Source organism: Fukomys damarensis, unplaced genomic scaffold (assembly GCF_012274545.1).
Source record: "Fukomys damarensis isolate Sample0158 unplaced genomic scaffold, DMR_v1.0_HiC HiC_scaffold_3, whole genome shotgun sequence".
In the NCBI taxonomy this organism is placed as follows: Eukaryota; Metazoa; Chordata; class Mammalia; order Rodentia; family Bathyergidae; genus Fukomys; species Fukomys damarensis.
In genome coordinates, this window is record NW_022900915.1 from 22,708,178 (window position 1) to 22,732,539 (window position 24,362).

The 24,362-nt window shown below is 32.0% G+C and overlaps 1 protein-coding gene across 1 annotated transcript in view; it reads left to right on the forward strand.

Annotated features, from left to right (window-relative positions):
* The window catches only part of Fbxl17 (F-box and leucine rich repeat protein 17), a gene marked incomplete at its 5' end in the record, with an annotated part of 484,676 nt that overhangs the window by 27,468 nt on the left and 432,846 nt on the right, over positions 1–24,362 (forward strand). The window contains one exon of the mRNA XM_010608693.3: positions 1,134–1,265. Within this exon, the coding sequence (XP_010606995.1) occupies positions 1,134–1,265 (132 nt within the window). The remainder of the gene's footprint in view (positions 1–1,133; positions 1,266–24,362) is intronic.

The following is a 24,362-nucleotide window of genomic DNA, read 5'->3' on the forward strand; positions in this document are numbered from 1 at the left end:
AAGGCTAAAGTTCAGTTAGAAAATAATGGAAAAATAAATAGAAATTCTTTTTTTCTTACCAACTTTCCTGGGAACCTGAACTCTGTCTGTGGACCCAGTTTACAACCTCTGAATTAATTAGAACATAGTGCTATATGAAGCCACAGTCATAGTTTTATGTTTGTTCAGCCTTCAGGTCTGGGGATATAGCACAACTGTACAGTTCTTGCTTAGCATATACAAAGCCTTGAGTGGTTCAAGCCCCAGCATTGAAAGAAAAATCTTAAAAGAGGCCTCTTTACATGCATGACCCTGATAAGCATTTTCACTTATTCAACAAATATTTATCAAGTTTCAGATAAATGTAAGACATTGGATACCACAGATATATTATGTAAAAAAACAGAAAAATTGCTGTCTGCATGGAGTTGTATTTATTGACTAGAGTGTAGCCTAGATTAGAATAACCTAGCTTGTATACACCACTGTCACTAGAAAAGTATCTGAACGTACATATCCTTCTAATATTATCAGTTTACTTAAAATAGAACTTGAAACATTTTAATTATAAAATATTTATTTAAAAAAATTAGAGAAGATTGATAGGCAGAAAGAAAAAAAAACTCTGCAGAGTCGCTCATTAGAAATGACCACTGTTAACACTTTGGCATACCTATCAGTCTCTTTTCTCATATGTGAATGTACATTTAGATATGCATTTCTTTATAAAATTGGATTATGTTTTAAAAACTTATATTCATTTTTTCATTTTTGTCAGTTTAAAAAATTTTAATAATAGTATTATATTGAATTTTATGAATACAGTATAATTTATACCTTTAGGTTGTTCTTACTGTCCCTTTTCCCCACTATTAAGACTCCAGAGAAATAAAATATGAATTTGAATGATAACCTAAATACTTGGTGTACTTGTAGTGTGAAGTACTTGAAGCAAGGAAGTGAGAAGGCAAAAAGTTTTGCACATACTGTACTATTTTAAGTTATAATTGCTTATATTCTATCTCCTTTTAAAAGTGATTTATAAATAAGTGTTTAGCTCTGATACGGTCATTGTTAAATAATACATGAAAATCTTAGTACAGACATGTTGTCTGTTATTTTCTGGTTATTCAGCCAAATCCTTTTGTTTACAGCTGGGATCAAAATGCAGAGAACTCAAAGATATTCACTTTGGCCAGTGTTACAAGATCTCCGATGAAGGCATGATTGTCATAGCTAAGGGCTGCCTGAAACTACAAAGAATATACATGCAGGAAAACAAATTAGTAAGTACTTGTTTTCATTTTCATGCCATTCATTTTGTTTCTAACCTTTGAATTCCTTAAACTTCAGTTGTACATTTTCTTCTGAATTTTCTTTTGGTAGTTGAGAGACAAATGCTACTTTTAAAAAACATTATCTTAAAACTTTGACTTTATGTGTTTTTTGTTTTTTGTTTTTGGTACCGGGAATCAAACTTGGGTCCTCACCCTTGCCAGGCAGGCGGTGGAACCACTGAGCTAAATCCCTGGCAAAACACTGACTTTATAAATTAGTTCTGTAACCAAATAGATGCTTGTACATGGTACTTGATTTTTAAACAGTCCTCATTAGCATGTGCTAATGTGTCTTTTTCTAAATTCGGGTATTACTTAAGCAAATTGGAAAATACAAAATTGATCTCCCAAATATATTTGTGGTTATATAGTTCTTTCTGATTCCCCTAGGAATTATAATTATTCTAGATAATTAAGATTTAATGTAAAGTTAAGAGTGTACACTTGTTAAATAGAGCTTTACTTAACATGATGAAAATGAGATTCAGTAAGTTGGGTCAGATAATCATGATAATTACCTAGATTTTATATGTTAAGCCCATACATTTGTAACTCATACACATGTATTTAATATATTTAAAACCATTCAATTTTCTTTTATTGATATGTAATTAACGTAAGACCCTTTTAAAGAATATAACCCATAGAGTTGTGCAGTTTTACCAATATCTAATCCCAGAACATTTTCATTATCCTTGGAAAGAAACCATCTGTCCATTAACTGCCATTTCCCTTTCCTCTTTTCTCTAGCACCTGACAATTGCTAATCTCCTTTATGTTTCTATGAATTTGCCCATTCTAGACATTTCCTAAAGATGGAATGACTTCTTATGTAGTCTTTTGTGTTGTGTCTAGTTTCTTTTATTACATCATATTTTCAAGACTCAATGATGTCATCTGTATCAGCTTCATTTTATGGCTGAATAATATTTGAAGTTTAATTTTCATTTGAAGGTGTACTCTACAACTTAACAGAAAAAGATGTCATAAGGGTGGCACTAGTAGGAATTTTCAGAATTGAAAATAGTGTAATTAAAATGTTGACAGGCTAGTCCTGAGTGTGTAGCATATTTATAAAGAAAACTTATTTTTAAATTGCATCTAAAAATGTAGAGATATTTTTGTTGCCCCTTTGAATTACTTTATGCCATTTGATATTTAATAAATATTTCATATATGAACTTAAGTTTGGAAAGGTTCCTTGAGGTATCATTTCTAGTGAAATGTCTATTTTTGAAAAATTTGAGAAAAATTGAGACTGTGATAAAAAGTAAATGATTTAAAACCATTTAGAATATTTTTTCCCTTGAAAATTGGTAATAAAATTAGTTCATATTATTTCTTTACATTTTTGTATAAATATACTCACCTGAAGTTGTATAATTGTGTTAGGTCTCCTGGGTCAGAGATATTGAATTTTTCACTTTCAATATCTACTCACTTGCCTTTAACCCCAGAAAAATTGCGCAAAGTCTTTAAACATAATTTGTAAAAGAAAGATTACACAGCATTTGTCTTTTTGGGGCTATAGTTTTTATGGTTAAATAACATAATATCTTCAAAGTACATAGTATAAATTGATTTATTAGAGATACTAAAAATCTAATATTTTTTATGATATCACTAAGTTTTTTAAAATGTTGGTTTCTACTTTATATAAAGGATAGTAACCCTCAGTTTAAAAATTTTTTATTCTTTAAAAATACTTGTAGATTTTTGACTAATATTTCTTTTCTTGTGTAAACACAGAGAAACTTTTTTATAGGCACAGTAAAGAATTTTTAGCTAATGGTTTCTCAAAGGAAGTAGTTGTTTGGAGGTTTTCCTTCACTTTCACTTAAGTTTTTATCTAGTATATTAAAAAGATGTTACTTAAGTACTGAGGTCATTGGTTCAGGATTTACTGTAATCCATTAAATATTTTAATTTCCTTAGGAAGTTGAAGTAATGCTGCTAAATCATTTTTTTTTTTTTTTTTGAGACAGGGTCTCACTATGTAATTGAGACTGACCTGGAACTCACTATCAGCCCAGGCTGGTTTCGAACTCAGTGATCTTCTTGCCTCAACCTCTTGAGTGCTGGGATTACAGGCATGTACCCCCACACCCAGCTCAATTTTGCTAAATCTAATTTTTTTTTGGTACCGGGGATTGAACTCGGGTCCTTGCGCTTGCAAGGCAGGCCACCGAACCGCTGAGCTAAATTGGTAACTAACTTTCCATAGGAAATTTACATTCTATCTTTGAAATTTATGAAATAAGGAGAAATATTTAAGTTACTTTCAAAGCTGCAATTTTTAGTAGTTTGGCTGTTTTCATTTAGAAAAGTACTATTAGTCATTTAAAAATAAGTTTTTTTATATTAGCAACCAAGGGAGGTTTCCAGAACAGTGCACCGGAAAGGATACCAAAAGAATTCTACCTATGCTTTGGCAAATACTCAGACTATTTTCTCAGAGAGTCATGGAGCTTCATTGCATAGTTTAAGAAATCATAATATAATGTTTTTCTTTTTTTAAGTATAAACTTTGCTGACTTGAAATAGCAAGTTGATTGGTTTTTGTACATTGACAATATTTAATTTAGCAAACGTCTTTTCATATTATATTTTGGCCTTTAGATGGCAGCATTGTCTTTGTATATTTTGGTGATAGAGCTTTTGTGTCCTTGATGTAACTATAAAGATAAAATGCTTATACAGTTTCTGCTGATGTTATGTTTCATTTTTAAGTTTTGCCCTTTAGCTGATCTTAAGGGAAAAATTTCCTGTTCAAGTCATATGAAACATCTAGTTGTATCTAGTTCATCAACCTGACCATTTTACATGAAATAACAAGATGTTTGAACATTCTTACTTCTGTCCCTGACTTAAATAGGATAAATTTTAGAACAGGGAAAGGATTCCTATATTTATCAGAGGAAGAAATTTTCTCATGGAAAATGAAGAAAATAATTTGATATTTTAAGACTCAAGTTACGGTAAAAGAAAGAATTAAGGACCTGCATACAGAATATTCTCAAAAGAAAGTAAGTTTCTGTCTCATTCATTTTTTTGAGTAAGACAAGTACCATGTACCTATATAGATACATTTTATGTTTGCTATAAAACTTGTGTAGACTCTAGAAATAGATTTGAGGAATTCAAATATAGGTATAGTCTAGCATATTGTATGTATCTGTCTGTCCTCTAGTGATAGCTTTTATGTCATTTCTGTGTAATACTTGCCAGCAAGATATTTTAAGTCATATTTACTTAGGACATTATTTTTGTCCATTTTCTGTTGCTGTGACAGAATGCTTGAGATTGGATAATTTATTAAGAAATGAAGATTTATAGTTAATGTAGACAAAGAAGTCCAAGAGCCTGATACCAGCTGTTGAGGGCTTTAGTTCCATGCAATCCTGTGGCAGAGGGGGAAAGGCAAGGGAGAAAGGGAAAGAGAGAGAAAGGTGGGTTTAGGGAGGGAGAAAGCAGAAAAAAACAAGCAGGGGGGATTGAAGTGGCTTTTATAACAATTTAGCTCTTGTGAAAAGTAATGAATTCTCATCATAAGCAGCATTAATACATTACTAAGGACAGTGCAAGTGACCTAATCACCTTTTAGTAGGGCTCACCTCTGAGTGGTATTGCATTGGAGATTAAATTTTCAACACAAGGGTCACATTCAAACTGTAGCAGTTGTATAGTCATTGGTGATCTGAAAACCATTTTCTCTGCTTCTTTAATCCCCCTGTACCAGATTCTGCTTTTCTACTTTTTGGATATACAAGCTCTTAGGCTGGGTTCATATTTGGTTGTAAAATGATGAGTTCAGATAAATTATCTTTCATTTGCTATATAGCCTCATGTTTTAAACTACTGGAATTTTATGATTTATTTCAAATATAACTTCTGTGATAACTCCTAGGGTCAGCTTATTTGTTATAGGTTTGTGTATGTTATGTGTGTCTTTGGTCTGTTATCTTTTTAAAATACTTTTTACTCTGAAAAATTGAAGTGCTATAGATTTCTCAAACATCAAGAAAATGCTGTATTCATAATACAATACAATGTATTGTATTTCTAGAATAGATTCTAGAAAGTTTCAGGAATATGTTAGAGGTATTCTAGTTAAAATTTGATTACTGAAAGTTAATTTTTTTCCATTAAGTTTATTGGTACATTTTAGGTATACAATACCGTTACATTCATCATTAGGATCTTGTACCTTTACATGATGTATCTTGGTTCTTATTTTTTCCCTTGCACTCCCTTCACACCTTCCACCTTTCCTTATTTACAAAGTCTTTGTTTCCATGTTTTCCTTTTTCTCACATTTTTTCATTTCCCTTCTTTCTTTTCCCTATTCCTCCCACTTCCCCTACTCCTTTAGATATTTTCTTCCTGTTTCATAATATCAATCATACATTTTAATCCTTATTTATGCTTTTAGTCTTTCACACCAGAGAAACTATTCAGTATCTACATGTGTGTCCTATTTATTGCACTTGAGTATGGCCTCAGTGTGCATCTATTTAGCTATAAATGTCTTTAGTTTCTCGTTCTTTATGGCTGAGTAGTACTCCATTTTATAAAAAACCACATCTTTATCCAGTCTCCAGTTGTTGGGCAGTTGAACTGTTTCCAAGTTTTAACCATTACGAACTGTGCTGCTATAAACATGGGTGAGCATATATCCCTGTGGCATGATTCTTTTAATTTTTTGGGGATAATACCCAGCAGAGGAATAGCTGGGTCATATGGGACCTTTAGTCCTAGTTATTTGAGGTATCTCCATATTGATTTCCACAGTGGTTGCACCAGTGTGCACTCCCATCAACAATGAAGAAGGTTTCCTTTCTCCCCACATCCCCACCAGCATTTGTTATATTGGTTGATTTCATGATAACAGCGATTTTTTCTGGGGTGACGTGGAATCTCAGCATTGTTTCTCATGTACATCTCTGAAATAACCAGTGATGTTCAACATTTTTTCATATTTTTATTTGCTGCTTTTACTTGTTTGAGAAATGTCTGTTCATTTCAGTTGCCCATTTTCAAATTGGGTGTTTATATTTTGGGGGTCTGATTGTTTTGAGTTCTTTGTATATTCTAGATAGTAGACCTTTGTCTGAGGAATAGCTGGTAAAATTTTTTTCCTATGTTGTATGTTGTCTCTTAGTTCTGTTTGCAGTGCAGAAGCTTTTTAATAAGATGAGATCCCAGTTGTTGATTCTTTGTGCTAGTTCTGGTGCTACTGAGGATTTGTTCATTAAATCTTTTCCTATGCCAATGTCTTCAAGAGTTCTACCTAACTTATCTTCCAGCAAATTTAGTATTTCTGTTTTAACATTTATATCTTTAATCCATTTTGATTTTAGTTTGGTGCATGGTGAAAGATAGGGTTCTAGTTTTAATCTTTGTCAAGTTGAAATCCAGTTTCTCCAACACCATTTATTAAAGAGGTTATCTTTCTTCTACTGAGGATGGTTGACTCCTTTGTCAAAGATGTATTAGCTGAGTATGTCTGGAGTTGTTTCTGCTTCTTGTAATTTGTTCCATTGATCCTTGGGTCTGTTTCTTTGCCAGTATTGTGCTGTTTTTATCACAGTGGCTTTTAGTATAGTTTTTAATTTGGGAATTTTGATACTCCCTGCCATGTCTCTGTTGTATAGACACGCTTTTACTATTCTAGGTCTCTTCTGGTTCCATATGGAGTTTTTTATTGTTTTTTCTAGTTCTGTGAAATATGCTATTAGGATTTCAATTGGGATTGCATTGAATCTGTATAGTAGTTTTGGAAGTATGGACATTTTCACTATATTGGTTCTTCCTACCCAGGGACACTGAATGTTAATTTTCATTTTGTATTTTTCAGTCTCCTGATTGATTGATACTTGACTAGTTTTATAATTTTGTGGCATTTAGTAGAAATCATTGGCTGCTACTATAATAATATTATTTTAAATGTTATCCTTTGGTGGCCTACATGGATGAGATAGCAACTAAATTTGCCTCTCCAAGATTTCTTCTGCCAGATTGGAAGCCATTTAGGAAGAGATTGATGAAAATGTCACTTTTCTCTTTTTTTTTTTTTTTTTTTTTGTACCGGGGATTGAACTCAGGTCCTTGCACTTGCAAGGCAGGTGGCAGAACTGCTGAGCTAAATTCCTGGTCCCGAAAATGTCAGTTTTGAGTCACCATGTACAAAGTTCAGACCTGGATCCTGCTGTTTCTTACTAATGTGACTTTGGTTAGTTATGTTAATTTTTGCCCTTTCATTTTCTTCTTCACAGGAAGGACATACTACTTGAAACATGTTCTTTCTTGTCAGTGTCAGAGTAAATGAGATTAAGAGGTAAAACACCAAATGTATTTCATGGCCCCAACATTGGAAGACTGAGGCTTCTCTCTCTTTCAGGCTTTACTTTCTGCAGCCTGAAATTGGCCTGTATTAGTGCCTCATGTCACCTGTCATGCTCTGATTTCACTCAGCTCCTGATAGTTTCTGCTTTTGCTTTGCTATGATTTGAGGCTGTTGTAGCAGTTGGGTGAATAGACTAGTAGCCATGTAGATCATTAACTAGGATAGTATGTGAAATAAACATTTGTGCCAGAGTTTAAATGGCAGTAGGTAATTCATCATGTATTTCTGGATTCTTACTTTCACATAGTTCTGGAGGCTAGAAAAGTCCACAATCAAGTTGCTCACGAGGGCCTAAATTCTGATTGATGGATGACTTGTTTCTGAGTCCTCATGTAGTAGAAGGGCATATTTTATGAAGGTGTACTGACCCCATTTCTTAAGGACCACTCTCGTGATCTGATCACTCCATTAGAATGAAGGTTAGGATTTCATTATATGAATTTTGTGGGACAAACGTTTAGACCATAGCAACGATATTACAGCATTTTGCTGTCATTTGTTGATACTGTGAAGTAGTTATAAATACAAGGTGCTGGCACTATGCTGTTTTATATAATTAATTCTCACAGACACCATCTGATGTAACTGTTCTTACCCCCTTTTACAGGTGAGGAATTTGAGGCCTACAGAGATTAAATAACTACAAAAGTGTCAAAGAGTTTAACCTACATCAGTTAAGATTCCTAAACAACTGTTTTCTAGCCCTTTGCATGAATTCTTCACAGATGGTGCTAAAACACACCATTTGAACCAAAAGTCACTTTGTCTTTAACACACTAAGGGACAGGTGCTAATGTGACATTTAAGGAAGAACTAATTATAAGCATTAATCAAAGGTCTTTTTGCTACGATGACCATTTATTTCAGAGGAAGCTTCAAATACCAATAGAAATATATTGAAAACTATTCTGGGAAAATTGGTCAAAATATCAAAGAGGGTATCTTTGATAATTGTCATCTTCAAGATAGTGTTTAGAATTAATCTTTCTTTTTCAGTACTGGAAACTGAACCCTAGGGCCTAACTCATATTAGACAGACACTCTATCATGGGACTATGTATTCCCAGCCCTTTTTGTTTTAGTTTGACAAAGTCTTGAGACAAAGTCTTGCTAAGTTTCCTAGGGTGTCAGTGACTTTGCAGTCCTTTTGACTGAGCCTCTGAAATAGCTAGAATTACAGGTGTGTACCGCTATATTCAGCTGCTGTTGATTTTCATCCTGTCTCTCTTTAATGGTAAAGTTGAGCTATTTATACAGAGTTTTTTTCAAAGCATAATATTTTATATTTTTATGTCCTTTGGATATAGATTCTAGTATCATTTTATTTTTGTCCAACAGATTTAATAAAAATTTTAATGGGTTTATGAGTAGGTAACTGTTCCTTTACATTTGAACACCTGCTGTATGACAGGTAATATGAGAGGTTTGGAGAAATTAAGGTTATACGGACAAAGAGAGAAGCTTCTGTTCTAGTGATGAGTGCTACTGGAATAAAAATTGCAAAATAAGTTATTTTTGGATGAAGAGTAAGGGAGGAATCAGAACATTGTACAAATTGTTTCTGAAATTTGAACTGGGTCTTGAATGAGGTATAGTGATATTTGACTATGTACTTTTTTGGGGGTTATACTTGTAGTTATGGAAAACAGGATTAACAAAGAGAAGGAGTGCTTTAGGAGTGCCTAATAAGTGGCATGTATTGGGTATACAGATTCGTGGTAGGAGAGATGTTTGTATTGTGATCTGGAAAGAAAAGCAGGGACCAGGTTTTTAAATTTCTTGGAATGTAATACAAAATGTAAGGAATTTGGAAGTCTCTAAATAATGAGGAGTATAGCAAAAAGTTTCAGCAAATGTGAACTGTGATCGGATTTTTAAGACTTGCAATTTTTTTTTGGTGGTACTGGGAATTGAACTCAGGTCCTTGGGCTTGTGAAGCATGTGGCAGAACCACTGAGGTAAATCTCTGGTCTTTCAATTTTTTAATATTGAGAAATTGAAAAAAATATAGAACACAAAAAAATGAATCATCCAGAAATTAACATTTTATTAAATTTGATGTTTCTTTTTGGATTAATAAAGCAAATAAACTTTTAAATTCCTGTTTTGCATTGCTGTCATCTCATTATCTCCTTCTGAAGGCAACTATGATATTGATCTAAAATTCTTTAAAAAATATTTTACATACATGTGAATAACTGTGGACAATACTGTGTGTTGTTTAAGTGTGTTTGCATATAATTTGTATGTGATGTCATGTGGTTAGTACTTGGTGTCATGAAAAATATATCAGTCTATACTTTGTGGTTTTCATTTTTTGACATCTGCCTATAATGAATATGTAATTCATTCTTTTTAACTCTTGGTATTCTGTCACATGTATTTATCTCCTGTTGTGGGACACTTACATTGAATCTAGTGTTTTACTATCACAGATAGTGTTGCAGAAAAATCCTTTTGTAAGTCGCTTATACTTATCTGCAAAAGTTTCTATCGGCATATATCTAGAAGTATAGCTAGGGTACTAAGACATACATTTTCAAGTTTTTACTATATATTATCATATTATTCTCTGTTAGTAATTGAAATTATTGTTGGTAGTATTTCTTGCTGATGGACTGTCAACTCTTTTGAGGGAAGAGAGTAATTCATCCTTTCATGTATTACAATCCCCCCCGCCACTGTATTAATATAGACACACAGCAAATGTTGGCTCATTGACCTAGGTTTACTACTGAATTGAACTTGCTTTTAAAATGTATTTCTTCAAGTATTTTAGGAACGTATGTAAAAAAGATGCATTTGACTGTACAGATTAAAGGTTAAAAATAATTTAAATATGCAATAAATAGTTATTGACTTTTCAAATAGCTTTTTAATTTAGTTACTATATTATAGTTGGCATTTTTGTGTATCAGATTTATTTAGCCAAAGTCATTAAATGATTATGTGGGTGGACAGTTGTCTTTAATAAGATGCTGTTATGCTAAACTAAGGTATACTTTCTATGCTTCTTGTCGGAGTTATGTTGATTTATACAGTTTTACTAACATTATTTTTATTTTGTTATAATGGTATTTGGAAGATCAGGTTTAATTAAAAATAGAAATTATTTGACAATTTTAATCTAAGAATAAGTATATTTTTTACTCATTATAAATTCTTTGCTAGATGTCACCCTGTCATTCCCTTTTTAATTTGTTGGTATCTGTCTCGTACAGCTATCTTTTTTATCTGTCAGATAATTTAGTAGGCACATAAATAAATGTATAATTTAAAAGGCATAGAAAACAATAAAGAATACATATATTGTTTCTTCCTGTTAAATGTGTTATATGGAGGTCAGGCAGTGACTTGGATAATATTCAAATAATCATTTTTTAAATACATTAATTTCTTTGCAGATTTATTTGTATTAGTTTGGTGATATTAAAATTAGTTCAGAAATTCTAGGGACTCATCAACTGATGATAAGATGCTCAAATGCAAAGAATCTCAGAAGGAAGTTAGTCCAGTATTAAAAAAAACAACTGTTATAGATAGATACTCCAATGTGAATAATGCAGAATTTATCATGGTTGAAATCAATATCCAAATAGCATTTAGATGTTCTTTTTTATTTAAAAAAATTTTGGATCAAATTCTATATTACTTGTTTTGGGTTAAAAATTTAATTGATAGCTTATGTAGATTGTGTAGTTTTTAGTCCTGTTTTTCCTGTGTATTTTTTTCATATGTAATTTTCATATGTAATTATTTACTCTTTTGGGATTATGTATTTTTATAAATCAGAAACAGATTTGAGTAAATCAAATTATGTCTAAACTCTTAAGTATAAAAGTGCTGTCTTAGGCTTTATGCTCAAGTGCTGGCAATGAGAGAAGTGGGTTGAGATAAAGAGTTGACTCATTAGGCCTAATTTTATAAGGTGAGATGCCAGTGGGTGGCTGGGAGTACATCAAGCCTGTCATTTATGAATACACGTTTCTCAACTACCTCTTTAGGCTGTCAGTCAAAAAAATGAGATGTATTATATAGATCTAGGGAGTTTTTGCTAATGCTTTTTTAAATCTATAGTAATGAGGTACTAGGGTTTTAGGTTATCTAAGAATTAATACAAATATTATTTTAGTGATTAGCCTTAAGGGAAGAAGTGGAGAATTAACTTTTTCTCAATATTTGCCTTACTGAGTACAGTTTACAAACTATAACTGTGTTTGGCTTCAAGATGATATTTTATTTTTATAAAAAAGATGCATTGTTGTGAAAGTTCTGTTCTACTTAGCCTTTAACCAGGAGACCCGTTCTTCTGCCCAAAACTATACAACCTACACAGATTGTGCTCTTTCTAAACCTTTGTGGTAAGTACTGTTCTTATTACTGCTGCAGATTTTGCTTATTTATAATAGCTACATTGGCTTCTTTTGCTGTCTTGAAATTCTTGTTAAATATCTGAATGTGAAGTTACCTTATGGTCAACAAAAGGATTGATGGTCATGAAATGTTGGGTTGATTTCTTTTCTTTTGACAGTATGTTTTGGATTTCAAGAGCTGAGATATTTTAAAGCCAGGTGAAGTCTATAGCGCTTTGATACTCACTTAAAAATTTTTTTAATTTAAATGTTTCTTTTTTTAAAACCTCATCTTGTCAGATCTAATTTTATGTCACCATCTAGGTTGCAGAAAAATATAAATGTAATATTTTTCTTTAGTGGCTGCCATACTTCATTACTTCTGGTTTCTAAAATATAATAGGAGTCAGGTTACTTCAGGACAAGAAAATTTACAGCATCTTCTACCAGATTTTCATAGGCTGATCTTGAGCATAAAATCTAAGTGTCATTAACTTTAAATAGGATGTATAAATGAATATATTCATAATATATATTATATTTGGATTATCGTTTATCTTTGAATTAAGTTGCATTTCCCCTCCATGTTGAAGTGATATTTTTTTCTAGTATTTTGATGTGGCTTTTTTAGAATACAGTTAGTCCAAGTATATCAGAATAATCTTTTTTATGTATCAAAATCTTTTAAAAACATTTTTCTAATATACTTTATATTGTAATATCTTTTTATCATAAATTGAACTTTTTAAAAAGGAGATAATTATATAAATTGTTGGTTAATGTAAGAATAGAAAGTATTTTATAGCTAGATTTTCATAGTGCTAAATAATTTTTAGTCTGGTGTGTCCAGTTGCCTAGTGTCATGGATTGGTTTTTCGGTTTTATCTTCCTCCTTTCTTTTTATACTGATATACCTTTCTCCAGCATTGTAGAAACCAATTTCCTCTAGTTATTAGAACCAACTTGTAACTACTTCTTGCCCTGTACCTCTGAGCTTTGATATTTGTACATGTCTAAGTTTCATTATTCATTTTTGTATACTATTATACTGCATTTATATTAAATTTGATTGCTTATTTTGTTGTTCATATACTTCTAATCTTTTACAAAGTTAAGAAATTCCCTCTCTCTCTTAAAAAATTGCTTTAACTTTGAAAATAATTCTAGAAGTCCTTTTAACTTGATTCCTGTAAATCCTTTGATCCCATGCTTGATAATAAGCTCTCCTTTATTGTATATGTTGTGTGTGAAGGGTAAAGTGGAGGGAGGTGGTATTTGTATTCAAGAAGTCATTAAAATTTTCTAGTGGTAGTTAAAAAATATGCATAGAATTTTGCCAAAACGGCATTGAGGTGATTTTTTAAATTTCTGATGTTTAAAAATGGGATTAATGTCCTACAAAGCTTATGTATACTCGCGACAAACAAGACTAATGGAATTTAATTTTAATACTTATTCTCATACCAAATTACTGTGAGAATCTGCACTTTAGCAATTGAAATGATTGTGTCTTTTGAGTACATGCAGTGTTTTAGAAAATCTTTCCATTTTTAGGCATTAAATGGCAATATCCGTTAAGTACTGGTCCTCATAAAATTTCTATGGTTTCATTTACTATTAACATGCTCTTTGTCAGATGGCCTTTACTAATCTCACACCATGAGTTTGAAACTTTTTCTTAAAGGTTTATAGTTGAATTATAATGCATTATATTCTTTGTTTTCTCCTGGAAAGGGATTTAAACAAACTTTCTATTGCACTTGTTGAATATGTATTTCATTGTATCCACCATGAAGTTTGCAGCATTTAAGAAGATGAAGAAGCAAAGATAAAAGATACACATTCAAGAAGGCTTGGTTTCACAGTTGGTGCCTAATCCTTTCTGCTGTCATTGGTACCCTAACCTTGTACCTACCAGAACAAAAGAAATTGAATTAAAAATTGTGGGAGCTGGGGAACATTCTCTTGGCAGCACATTGCATGGCCCATAGGCGTTGTCAGGTCTCAGTTTGACGCCCTTTATTCTTTCTGACAGACGTGAGGTAGGGTCTATGAGGGGGAAGTCATTACTAGAGAGAGGGCAGTGTCAGATCAAAAGTAACCAGTGATCAAACAAGGTAAAGGCTGTGGAAAATAGGCCGTCTTTCTGGCCTCAACACCTGCCTGATCACTGAAGGGAATAGTCCTTGTGTGTCAGGGCAAGTTGATTTTCTTTGATGTACAGTGAATTAGAAGTCAGAATGAAAGCTTAACTGGAGTACAGAAGATTTTTACTTCCTAGTTCTTGGGTAATTTGTGTTTAAATTTTTTAACTTCAATTACCTAAAAGTTATAGAAGTTATTTTCTATTGAACAGAATGTTAAAGCTTATCCACACGAACCTTATCAGTATATATTTAGGGCTATATATATTTATAGCTAGATTTTCACAGTGCTAAATAATTTTTAGTCTGGTGTGTCCAGTTGCCTAGTGTCATGGATTGGTTTTTTGGTTTTATCTTCCTCCTTTCTTTTTATACTGATATACCTTTCTTTATAAACATGTTTCAGTACAGTATAGACAGGCTTTTACATAGTCAAACTAATTTCTTAAGTCTGTAGCACTAATCACATCATTTGTAAGTTTATAATGGTGGATGTAGACAGTGTGCTGAGATTAGCACATTGTAGGTACCCTCAATATAAAATTTTGAAGAGTTACCCCACTAAGTAATTTCAAATACATTTAAATTAATAGTTTGTACATAAATACTTATTAAGATAGCCATATATAATCAATTCAGTTGAAAGAAAAATAGACAATACCATTGGGATTTTGTATATATGGTATTGGCTTGCCATTTCATCTTTAGAAGTATATGACTAAAGTCCACAAGGATATATTTACATTAAAAGCAATGATACTTCATTACCTTATTGTGCAGATAAATGAACAGTTAAAGTATATGTTTATAAAATTTAGTTTTTTTTAACATTTAGTGGCTGTTAACTTTTAATATAAGTAGCACTACATTTCATTATGGTTCATAAATAATTAGTAGTCATTTTGTCCTCAAATAGTAGTAATAAAGATTTATTTAAAATTATTTTCTAGTAAGAAGAATAAAGCAGGTTAGTGCTTTAGTCTTTTAAAAGTGATTATTAACCTAATAATTTGTCTTATCTATTCATCTTTGCATTGAAGTCTTGTGTTTTTTTGATACTTTTAGGTAGTATAAATGTTTTCTCTATATATACTTAGAAATTTATACATGAAATTATGCTATATTTCTTACACATTAAGTTAATGTATGGCTTGTAGACCACCTTTAAACTATAAATATGTTTTATAATTGAAAACTTCAATAGTCTGTAGTGAATCTACTTCTAAATATTGATATTGTTTGACACATAAAACAAGGTTGCTTTTAAATGAATTTTGTTTAGGCTTTCATTTTATAGCAGTTCAACTTAAAGATTCTAATATTTGTATTGAGTTAGATGTATTTTTATTGTATTTGTAATAAAAATTCATGTAAATTAAGATTCTGTTTTTTCAAAACTGGAATTAAAAACTACTTTTTTTTTTTTTGGGTACTGGGGATCGAACTTGGGCCCTTGCCCTTGCAGGGTAGGTGGCAGAACCACTGAGCCAAATCTCTGGCCCTAAAACTACATTTATTATATACATGTTTTTTGCTTTTGACTATTTTTAACATGTTTTCTCTGATCTGCCTCAAAGGGTTCTAAGTTGAAACCAATCTTGTAATAGTATCTCATTTTAGTAAGGAAATAATTTTGGCCTCAGTTTTGATTATCTAAGTGTATCCCTCCAATTTATACTTTAATCTGAACATTTTAAAAAACAGATTGAGGTTTGATGATATTAATAAGAAATATTTGTGAAAGATGAATTTCTGTAAATGTTTTTTCAAATGAATCTTAGCAACGTAGACTTTTGCTAGTCATAATCTGTAGTTCATGACATACTATTGTAATTGGTCCAGGAATGATCTTACTGCATTATAAAAGTTAATTCTTGTGAAAGTTATTTAACATTTGCTGGAGAACCTTCTATTAAAGCCATTAACAAGAGTATAATCAGTAACTTTCATCTACCTATGGATTCCTTTCTTCTTTTTAATTTCTCTCCCCTTCAGAAGATGTAAGTATAAGTAAACATCCCAAATTTTATCAGTCTTTCCCATTAAAGTACACATGTGTATATGCCTACACATAAATTTTTTTTTTTTTTTTTTTTTTTTTTTTTTTTTTTTTTTTGTACTGGGGATTGAACTCGAGTCCTTGGACTTGTAAGGCAGGCAGTAGAGCTACTAAGCTAAATCCCCAGCCCTGTTTTTTACTTGTTTTTTAGTGAAAAGCATTTTTATTTTTTATTTATTATTAGTATATGTTTGTGAGACATATTGATCACATTCATCTTGGGGAACTGGAATCTATCTATCTTATCTATCTATCTATCTATCTATCTATCTATCTATCTATCTCATATTGATCATTTTCCTTTCCCCCTTACCTTCTCCCTCCTTCCCCAGACTCTCTTCCCATCTCCAAAGAGTCTAGCTCTGTTTCCTACCCATCTCTCTGTTATTTTCCTCTTGTATATTTTGATTCTTTTATATTAGATAAATAATCTTCTATGCCAAATTTATTTCACTTAGTATTGCAGTCTCAAGATTCATTAATTTTCCTATAGATAACTCAAATTTATCCTTACAGCTGAATTATGTGTGTGTGTGTGTTTATAGAAAGAGAGAATATATATTTCTCACATTACTTTATTCATCTTTTGATGGGCATATAGGCCACTTCTGTAATTTGGCTATTGCGAGTGTGCTGCTGTAAATATGGGTATGCACGTATCACTGCTATGATAACTTTAACTTTTTTTTGAGTTTATTGGTACATATTAGGTATACAGTACAGTTACATTCATTATTGGGATCTTGTACCTTTACATGACATGTCTTGGTTCTCATTAACTTCAACTTTTTTGAAAAAATCCTGAGAAGAGGTTTGGTTAGGTCTAGTGAAATTTCTATTTTTAATTTTTTGATGAATCTCCATACTGATTTCCATAATTTATTTCCATCCACAATGTAAAAGTGTTTCTTTTCCCCTACTATCTTACCGGCATTTGTTGTTTTATTATTCATTGATAAAAGCCATTTTTAGTGTTCTTATGCCCTAACAGTGAGCCCACCAAAAAAGAATTGAGGCAAACAGTCCCATTCACAATAGCTTCAAAAATATTAAATGTCTAGGAATTAACCAAGGAAATGAAAGACCTCTATAATCAAAACTACAGTGCTGTGATTGAAGAGGACATTAGAAAATGGAAAGACATCTGTTGTTTTTGGATAGGCAGAACCAGTGCTGTCACAATGGTCATATGACCAAATGAGGTATATACATTTAATGCAGTTCTAATCAGAACACCATCAGCATTTTTCAGATCCCTAGAAAAACAATTTTAAAATTTATGTGGAACCAGAAGAGACCTAGAAGAGGAAAAGCAGTCCACAGCACCAAGAGCAAAGCAGGAAGCATTATAATCCTGGACTTCAAGTTATACTACAATGCTTCAATAATAAACTCTGCCATAGTACTCCATCTCTTTCATTTTGCTCTTGAAATTACTTTTATTTTGGGCCTTTCGTATTAGAGAAATCATGTTATATTTATCTTTTTGTATCTGATTTATTATGTGCATTGTACTGGCATAAAAGCAGACATATTGACTAATGAAACATAATAAAGCATGCAGAAACAACCCCATGCACCTTTAGCCATCTGATTTTTGATAGAGGGACCAATAACATATGCTGGAGAAAAGATAGCATCTTTAACAAATGGTGCTATGAAACTGGTTACCCATGTGCACAGGAATGAATCTGGATCCATATCTCTCACACTGTACTAAAATAAAATAAAAATGAATCAAAGGCATAGCTATACAAACAGACACACAGAATCTGCTGGAAGAAATAATAGGTGAATTTCTTGCAGACATAGACATAGGCAAGGACTTCCTGAAGAGAGAATCACATTTATATAATATATAATGCCAAGAGTCATCAAATGGGATTATATCAAATTATAGTCTTCCACATGCAAAGGAAACAGAGGGAGGAAATAACCTACAGAATGGTAAAAAATTTTCACCAGTTGCTCTTTGGACAGAGGATGAATATTTAGAATATATAAAGAACTAGAAAAAGATAGAACCTCCTCAAATAAAAGTCTCAATAAAAAATGGGCACTTGAAATAAATAGATATATCTCAGAAATAGTACAAAGGCCAATGAGTATATGAACAAATGTTCATCTTTGGTCATTAGAGAAACGTACATCAGAACAATACTGAGGTTTTATCTTAAGTAAACTTTAAAAGAGGTCATAAATGAATTGGTAAAAGTTTTAGCTGACGTTTTAATGTATTATTCCAGAGGAATGTATACCAAATTAAGGGCAATGTTTCTGAATTTAAGCTTGTTACTATTCCAGTCTAACTTTTTAAAATAGCCTGTACTGTATGTTCATATTATTTATTTTATATTTTTAGACCACATATGTAATGTCTGTGTGTTGGTCCCTTACATTTTGCATCATCCATTTAAAAATCATATAGATATGGAGAATGAGATCTTTTTTTTTCCCTTAGTTTTGGTTTGCTGCAATTGTAGCAATTCTAGTGTTTTAATGTAGAATTTAGAAAAGTTGTATTTTTTTAGGTAAGAAGTCAGGAATATCTAGTATCTAATTAACTAGTATAGAGTGTAAGGAAGTGAATTTTAAGCTTACGGGATGACTTATGTTTATTTAACAGTTTGCTGCATTAACAGTAATTTAATAAATCCAATCATTGTTATTTTTCATAGAGAAAATTACTGTACTAAATTGCCTTGATTAACAGAAATACCATTGATTAATAACAGCTTTTTGGTAAGAAAGAGAAACTATTTTAAATATTTATGTTGATTTTAAAACTTCTCTTGATTTCAGAACCTCCAGTATACAGTTTTGGCAATATCAAACCGAACAAGATACAGCCATGTGCTATAAAACTGTGTTTTGGTCAGTGATTTACTGTGTGTAATGAAGTAGCTCCACAAGATTTTATTGCCTAATGATGTCGTAGCTGTCTTAGTTTGTGTATCTAGAGTGTATGATATTTGTATAGTGAACATCATAGAGTATACTTACACAAACCTAGGTAGTAGGGGGTCTCTCACTTGAGATGTATGAGATGGGTACCTATGTAATGTGGCCTACTATTTTATAGTAAGCTTCTTATTTATAAATGGAAGGAGTACTTTCTAAAATAAGTAAAAATATGATGTAGTAAATATATAAACTGGTAACATAGTCATTATTAATAAGCATTATATAGTATAATAATTTTATGTGTTGCACTCATACATCTGGCAATATAATAGGTTTGTTTACACCAACATAACCACAAACATGAGTAATATGTTATGTTACACCATTATGCTGTCTGCCTTTTCACTGTGTAATAGGAATTTTTCAGTTCCATTATAATGTTTTGGGACCATTGTTGAATTGAAGTCTGTCATTGACCAGAATGCTGTTATGTGGCAATGTGGTTCCATATATTTTGACAACAGGTGGGGTTTTCTCTAGTTTGCATTTTTAATACATATTTCATTTTCATTTTTTGTAGTGCTGTGGATTGAACCTGGGAGCTCAATGCATGCTAGGAAGTCACTCTTTCACTGATCTATGCCCTGGTCCCTAGTTTCCATTTTTACCATGTGATCTTTGTAAAATAAAAACAAATGAGCGAGGTGTGGTGGCACATGCGTGTAATCCCAGCACTCGGGAGGCTGAGGCAGGATTGCTGTGAGTTTGAGACCAGCCTGGGCTACATAGTGGGTTCCAGGTCAGTCTCAACTGCCTAGTGAAACCCTGTCTCAAAAAACAAAGAAACAAAACAAAATAAAACAAATGTACATACCTGTTCATAAGTTTGCTAACAGTTTGGAAATATAGTTGGTTATATAGTTGGAGTGGTGATTGGTGTATTGAGTGAACTTACTGATAGAATATTAGTGGAGTCAGATTAGCTTATTTTAACTTTGATTATAACAGACTTTTAACAAGTTATGATGTATCACATTTACAAGAATATAGGATAAAGGCTGGGCATGGTGGTGCACACCTGTAATCCCAGCACTTGGGAGGCTGAGGCAGCAGGATCGCTGTGAGTTTGAGACCGGCCTGGGCTACATAGTTAGTTCCAGGTCAGTCTCAGTCTCAACTACACAGTGAGACCCTGTCTCAAAAAACCAAAAAAAAAAAAAAAAAGAATATAGGATAAAGAATACTAACAATAAATTTTCAATTATGATACATTTACTAGTTTTCATTTTCAATCTAAATGGAGAGCTCATGCTTGCATATATGTGTGTGCATATATGTGTATTTGTATGTAACAAGTTAATTTGTATGTAAACAATAAGTGGATGAAGTAATCTCAGATGAATATATTGTGAGTTTAAAAGGGAGAAGTTCTTGGTTTTCTAGTTTCTTTACATTAAGTACTTATTTCATTGATTTTTGAAGGATTCAAGAGATTCACATTGAGTGTTGATTTGTTTATGTTCTCTAAAATATCTCGGTGAAATTGCTTATGAATGATTAATACAGATGACATAGCTTGAGAAGCTTTGTGTAGTAGATAGCCTTGAGATCTGTTCATTATTTTAAATGTGAGACATGCCTGAAGATGCAATACCATGCCATATCATTATCCAAATAGTTTTACAAAGGTATGGTGGTGTGCCTTGGTTTTTCTCAATATAGATGAATTATTTAGATAATTTAATGGAGAAAAGTTACCTCATGGTTTTAGCTTTCATGGATTTATGATATTTGTTGAGAAAACAGAGGTAGAAATTGCTATAGAGTAATGTGACATTTTATATCCTATAAAATTATATTGAGAGCCTGAAAGTTAATGATGCTGTAGTTATAGGTGATATGATCCTGCAAAATATATTCTTCTTGGTTGCTTTGTTGTTAATTAACTATATCAAGCAATTATTTTTTTCTAAGTCCAATCTCCAACATTTCATTCATTAAGATGATGAATACTAACAATGTTTGAAGAGTTCTGATTTTAGACCCTTTTTTCAAAGGTCATATTTCAAAAATGTCAAAGGAGTCTACTTTATATTAACTCTTAAAGGAAGTAATTTTTTTCTCTTTTGTATTTACCAACCTAAATGTCTGTTGGGGAGGAAAATAAGGTTCTCTAGCTTCTTTTTTTGGTAGCAGGGATTGAACTGGGGTCCTTGCACTTGAGAGGCAGGCAGTGGAACCACTTAGCTAAATCCCTGGTCTGGGTTCTCTATCAAGATCATTGCTTTAGAATCTAGATTCTTAATTCCTCGTAAACTGAGGACTATATTTTAAGAGTTAAGAATTTGAAAATGGGGCTGGGGATTTAGCTCAGTGGTTCCGCCCTCTGCCTCGCTAGTCCAAGGACCAGAGTTCAATCCCTGGTACCACCAAAAAAAAAAAAAAAAAAAAAAAAAAAAAAAAAAAAAGAAAATGATGACATTTACTTTAATATTTAATTTCCTAAGATGATAACACCAAAATTATTTAATCATATCTACTTGTTTAAGATGAAATATTTTGAAGATTAAAATTAAATCAGGGCCCGGGATTTAGTGCAGTGGTTCCACCACCTGTCTCACAAGCACAAGGACCTGAGTTCTATCCTTGGTACAATAATTAATAAATAAATTAAATTAAATTAAATGAGCTGTTTTATAGTATAAGACTTGATATACTTATTATGACTTGCTGTGATACTTTTCTATGAAGATGTTTTGCTGTTAGATTTGAGCTACAGTAGTGCTTGAGAAGAGCATATGTAAAAGGAAGTGAAGAATTAAATACAGTGAATTAAAGTTTGGCATTATTTGAGCATTATTTGATGTTTATTGTTGAGAACATTGTCCACTGTATATCCTTATAGAGTCCACTTTTTAAAAAAATTTTATTGGTACATTTTAGGTATATACTATAATGACTTTCGTCATTGGGGATTTGTTACCTTTCCATGATATATCTCAATTCTTATTTTTCCCATTTCCTGCTTCCCCTTCAAACCCTCCACACTTCCCTATTTACAGTCTTTGTTTCCATTTTTTTCATTTTCTCATGTTAATCCCATTCCCCTTTTTCCTTTCCTCTACCCCACTCCCTTTCCCTTCCCCTTTGCCCTTTTTCTTCCTATTTTACATTATCATTGTACATTTTGATCCTTATTTACACTTTCAGTTTCTCACATCAGAGAAACTATTCAGCATTTACACATGTGTATCCTATTTATTTCACTTGAGTATGGCCTCATTGTGCATCCATTTAGCTATAAATGCCTCTTATTTCTCATTCTTTATGGCTGAGTAGTACTCCATTTTATTAAAACAAAAACATGCTTTATGCAGTCTCCAGTGGATGGGCCATTGGGCTGTTTCCATCTTTTTTTTTTTTACAAGTTGTGCCACTATGAACTTGGGTGTACATTTATCGCTGTGGTATGATTCTTTTAATTCTTTTGGGAAGATACCCTGCAAAAATCAATAGCTTTCCTGTACATGAACAACTGAGAGAGAAACCGGTGAAACAACTCCCTTCACAATAGCATCCAAAAAAAAAAAAAAAAGAAAAAGAAAAAAGAAATACCTAGGAATCAACCTGATGAAAGAAATCAAGGACCTCTACTCTGAAACTGTAGCATTCCGGAAAAAGAGATTGGAGAGGATATTCAGAAATGGAAAGACATCCCTTGCTCCTGGGTAGGAAGAATCAATATAGTGAAAATGGCCATACTTCCAAAACCGCTTTATAATTCAATGCAATCCCAATTGAAATACCAGAAGCCATACTTCACAGATCTTGAGAAAACAATCCAAAAACTCAGTTGGAACAAGTAGAGTCCACTTTTACAAGACTTCTCAACTAAATATTTATTCTGGTCTTAGTACTCTGGAAAAGATAAAATTTTATGTAAATTGTTATATAATTGTTTTTATGATGTTAATACTGTGCATTTTATAAAAGTATAGATCTTTTTACTCTCTTTGCTTTGACATTTTAGAAGCCAATGAACAAATAGTAAATCATGTAGGTAAAAATATTTAGGGGTTCTTTCTCAGTTTCTTTTTGGAAGAAAGTAAAATAAATAAATATACACAAAAGTACTGACATAAGTACATTTGACTTTAAAACACTTTCTGTGTATAGATAATTGTAGTATTATGGAAAGTACCTTGGAGCTTGAATTGGGAAGAACCAAATGTAATTAATTGCCTATATCTCTTAGTTGAATAACTTTTGGCAAGTGAGTCTAAGGTGGTTTTTCTCATTTGTAGTGTGAGAAATTATTACCTTAAGGCAGACAGTTTATATAAAAGTGATAGTCACATATAAAGTGATGTATATGATTATTTTTTAGTTATCTGTCAAGCTGTTGGTAAATATTGATGGCTATCCATAATTTATATATATATATTTTATATATGTATGTATATACACATATATGTGTGCATACATCCTGTAAAAATGGGTATATTGTATAATATGCAATACATTGAGAACTACTAGAAAGAAGTCTAAGAAATGTAAGAGTTATATTATTTTTTATAAATGCAAAATATAAGAACACCAAATAACCCCTCACAAAAAGATGAAAAATACATGAGCATGGTTATAAAATTTTCATAGTATAGTAAAGTTTAATATGAAAAGTCAAAGCCTCCTGTTAATTCTTCTGGTGATTTTTCACAAAACCTTTAATTTACGTACCAACATACTTGTATCTGTCTGTGTTTAAAATATTAAACTGCACCTTTACTTTCATGTTGAGGTTGTGAAAAGGTAGGTTTTGTGTTAGATTCTAATTTCAGTGTTACCATTTTACAGCTTGTGGAATCCTTAAATAGTTACTTAAACTTCTTGGCGCTTTTATTTTCTCATGTGCAAATTGGATTTGGTACCATGTGCTTTGGTTGTTGAAAAGATTAAATGCACTCAGTGCTGTATACATATATTCCTCAATAAAGCATTGTGGGAAATAGCAGTTTGTCCACAAAATGTTAGCCCCACCCAAACTTCCCCGCTGTCATTTCTCTTCTCTTCTCTTAATGACAAAAGAAAACCTGCAATTGCCAGAACTTTGTCATAGTGAACGCTGTTCTTAACAACTTAGCAAGGGGGAGAAGTAAGTAATGACTGCTTTATATATTTGAT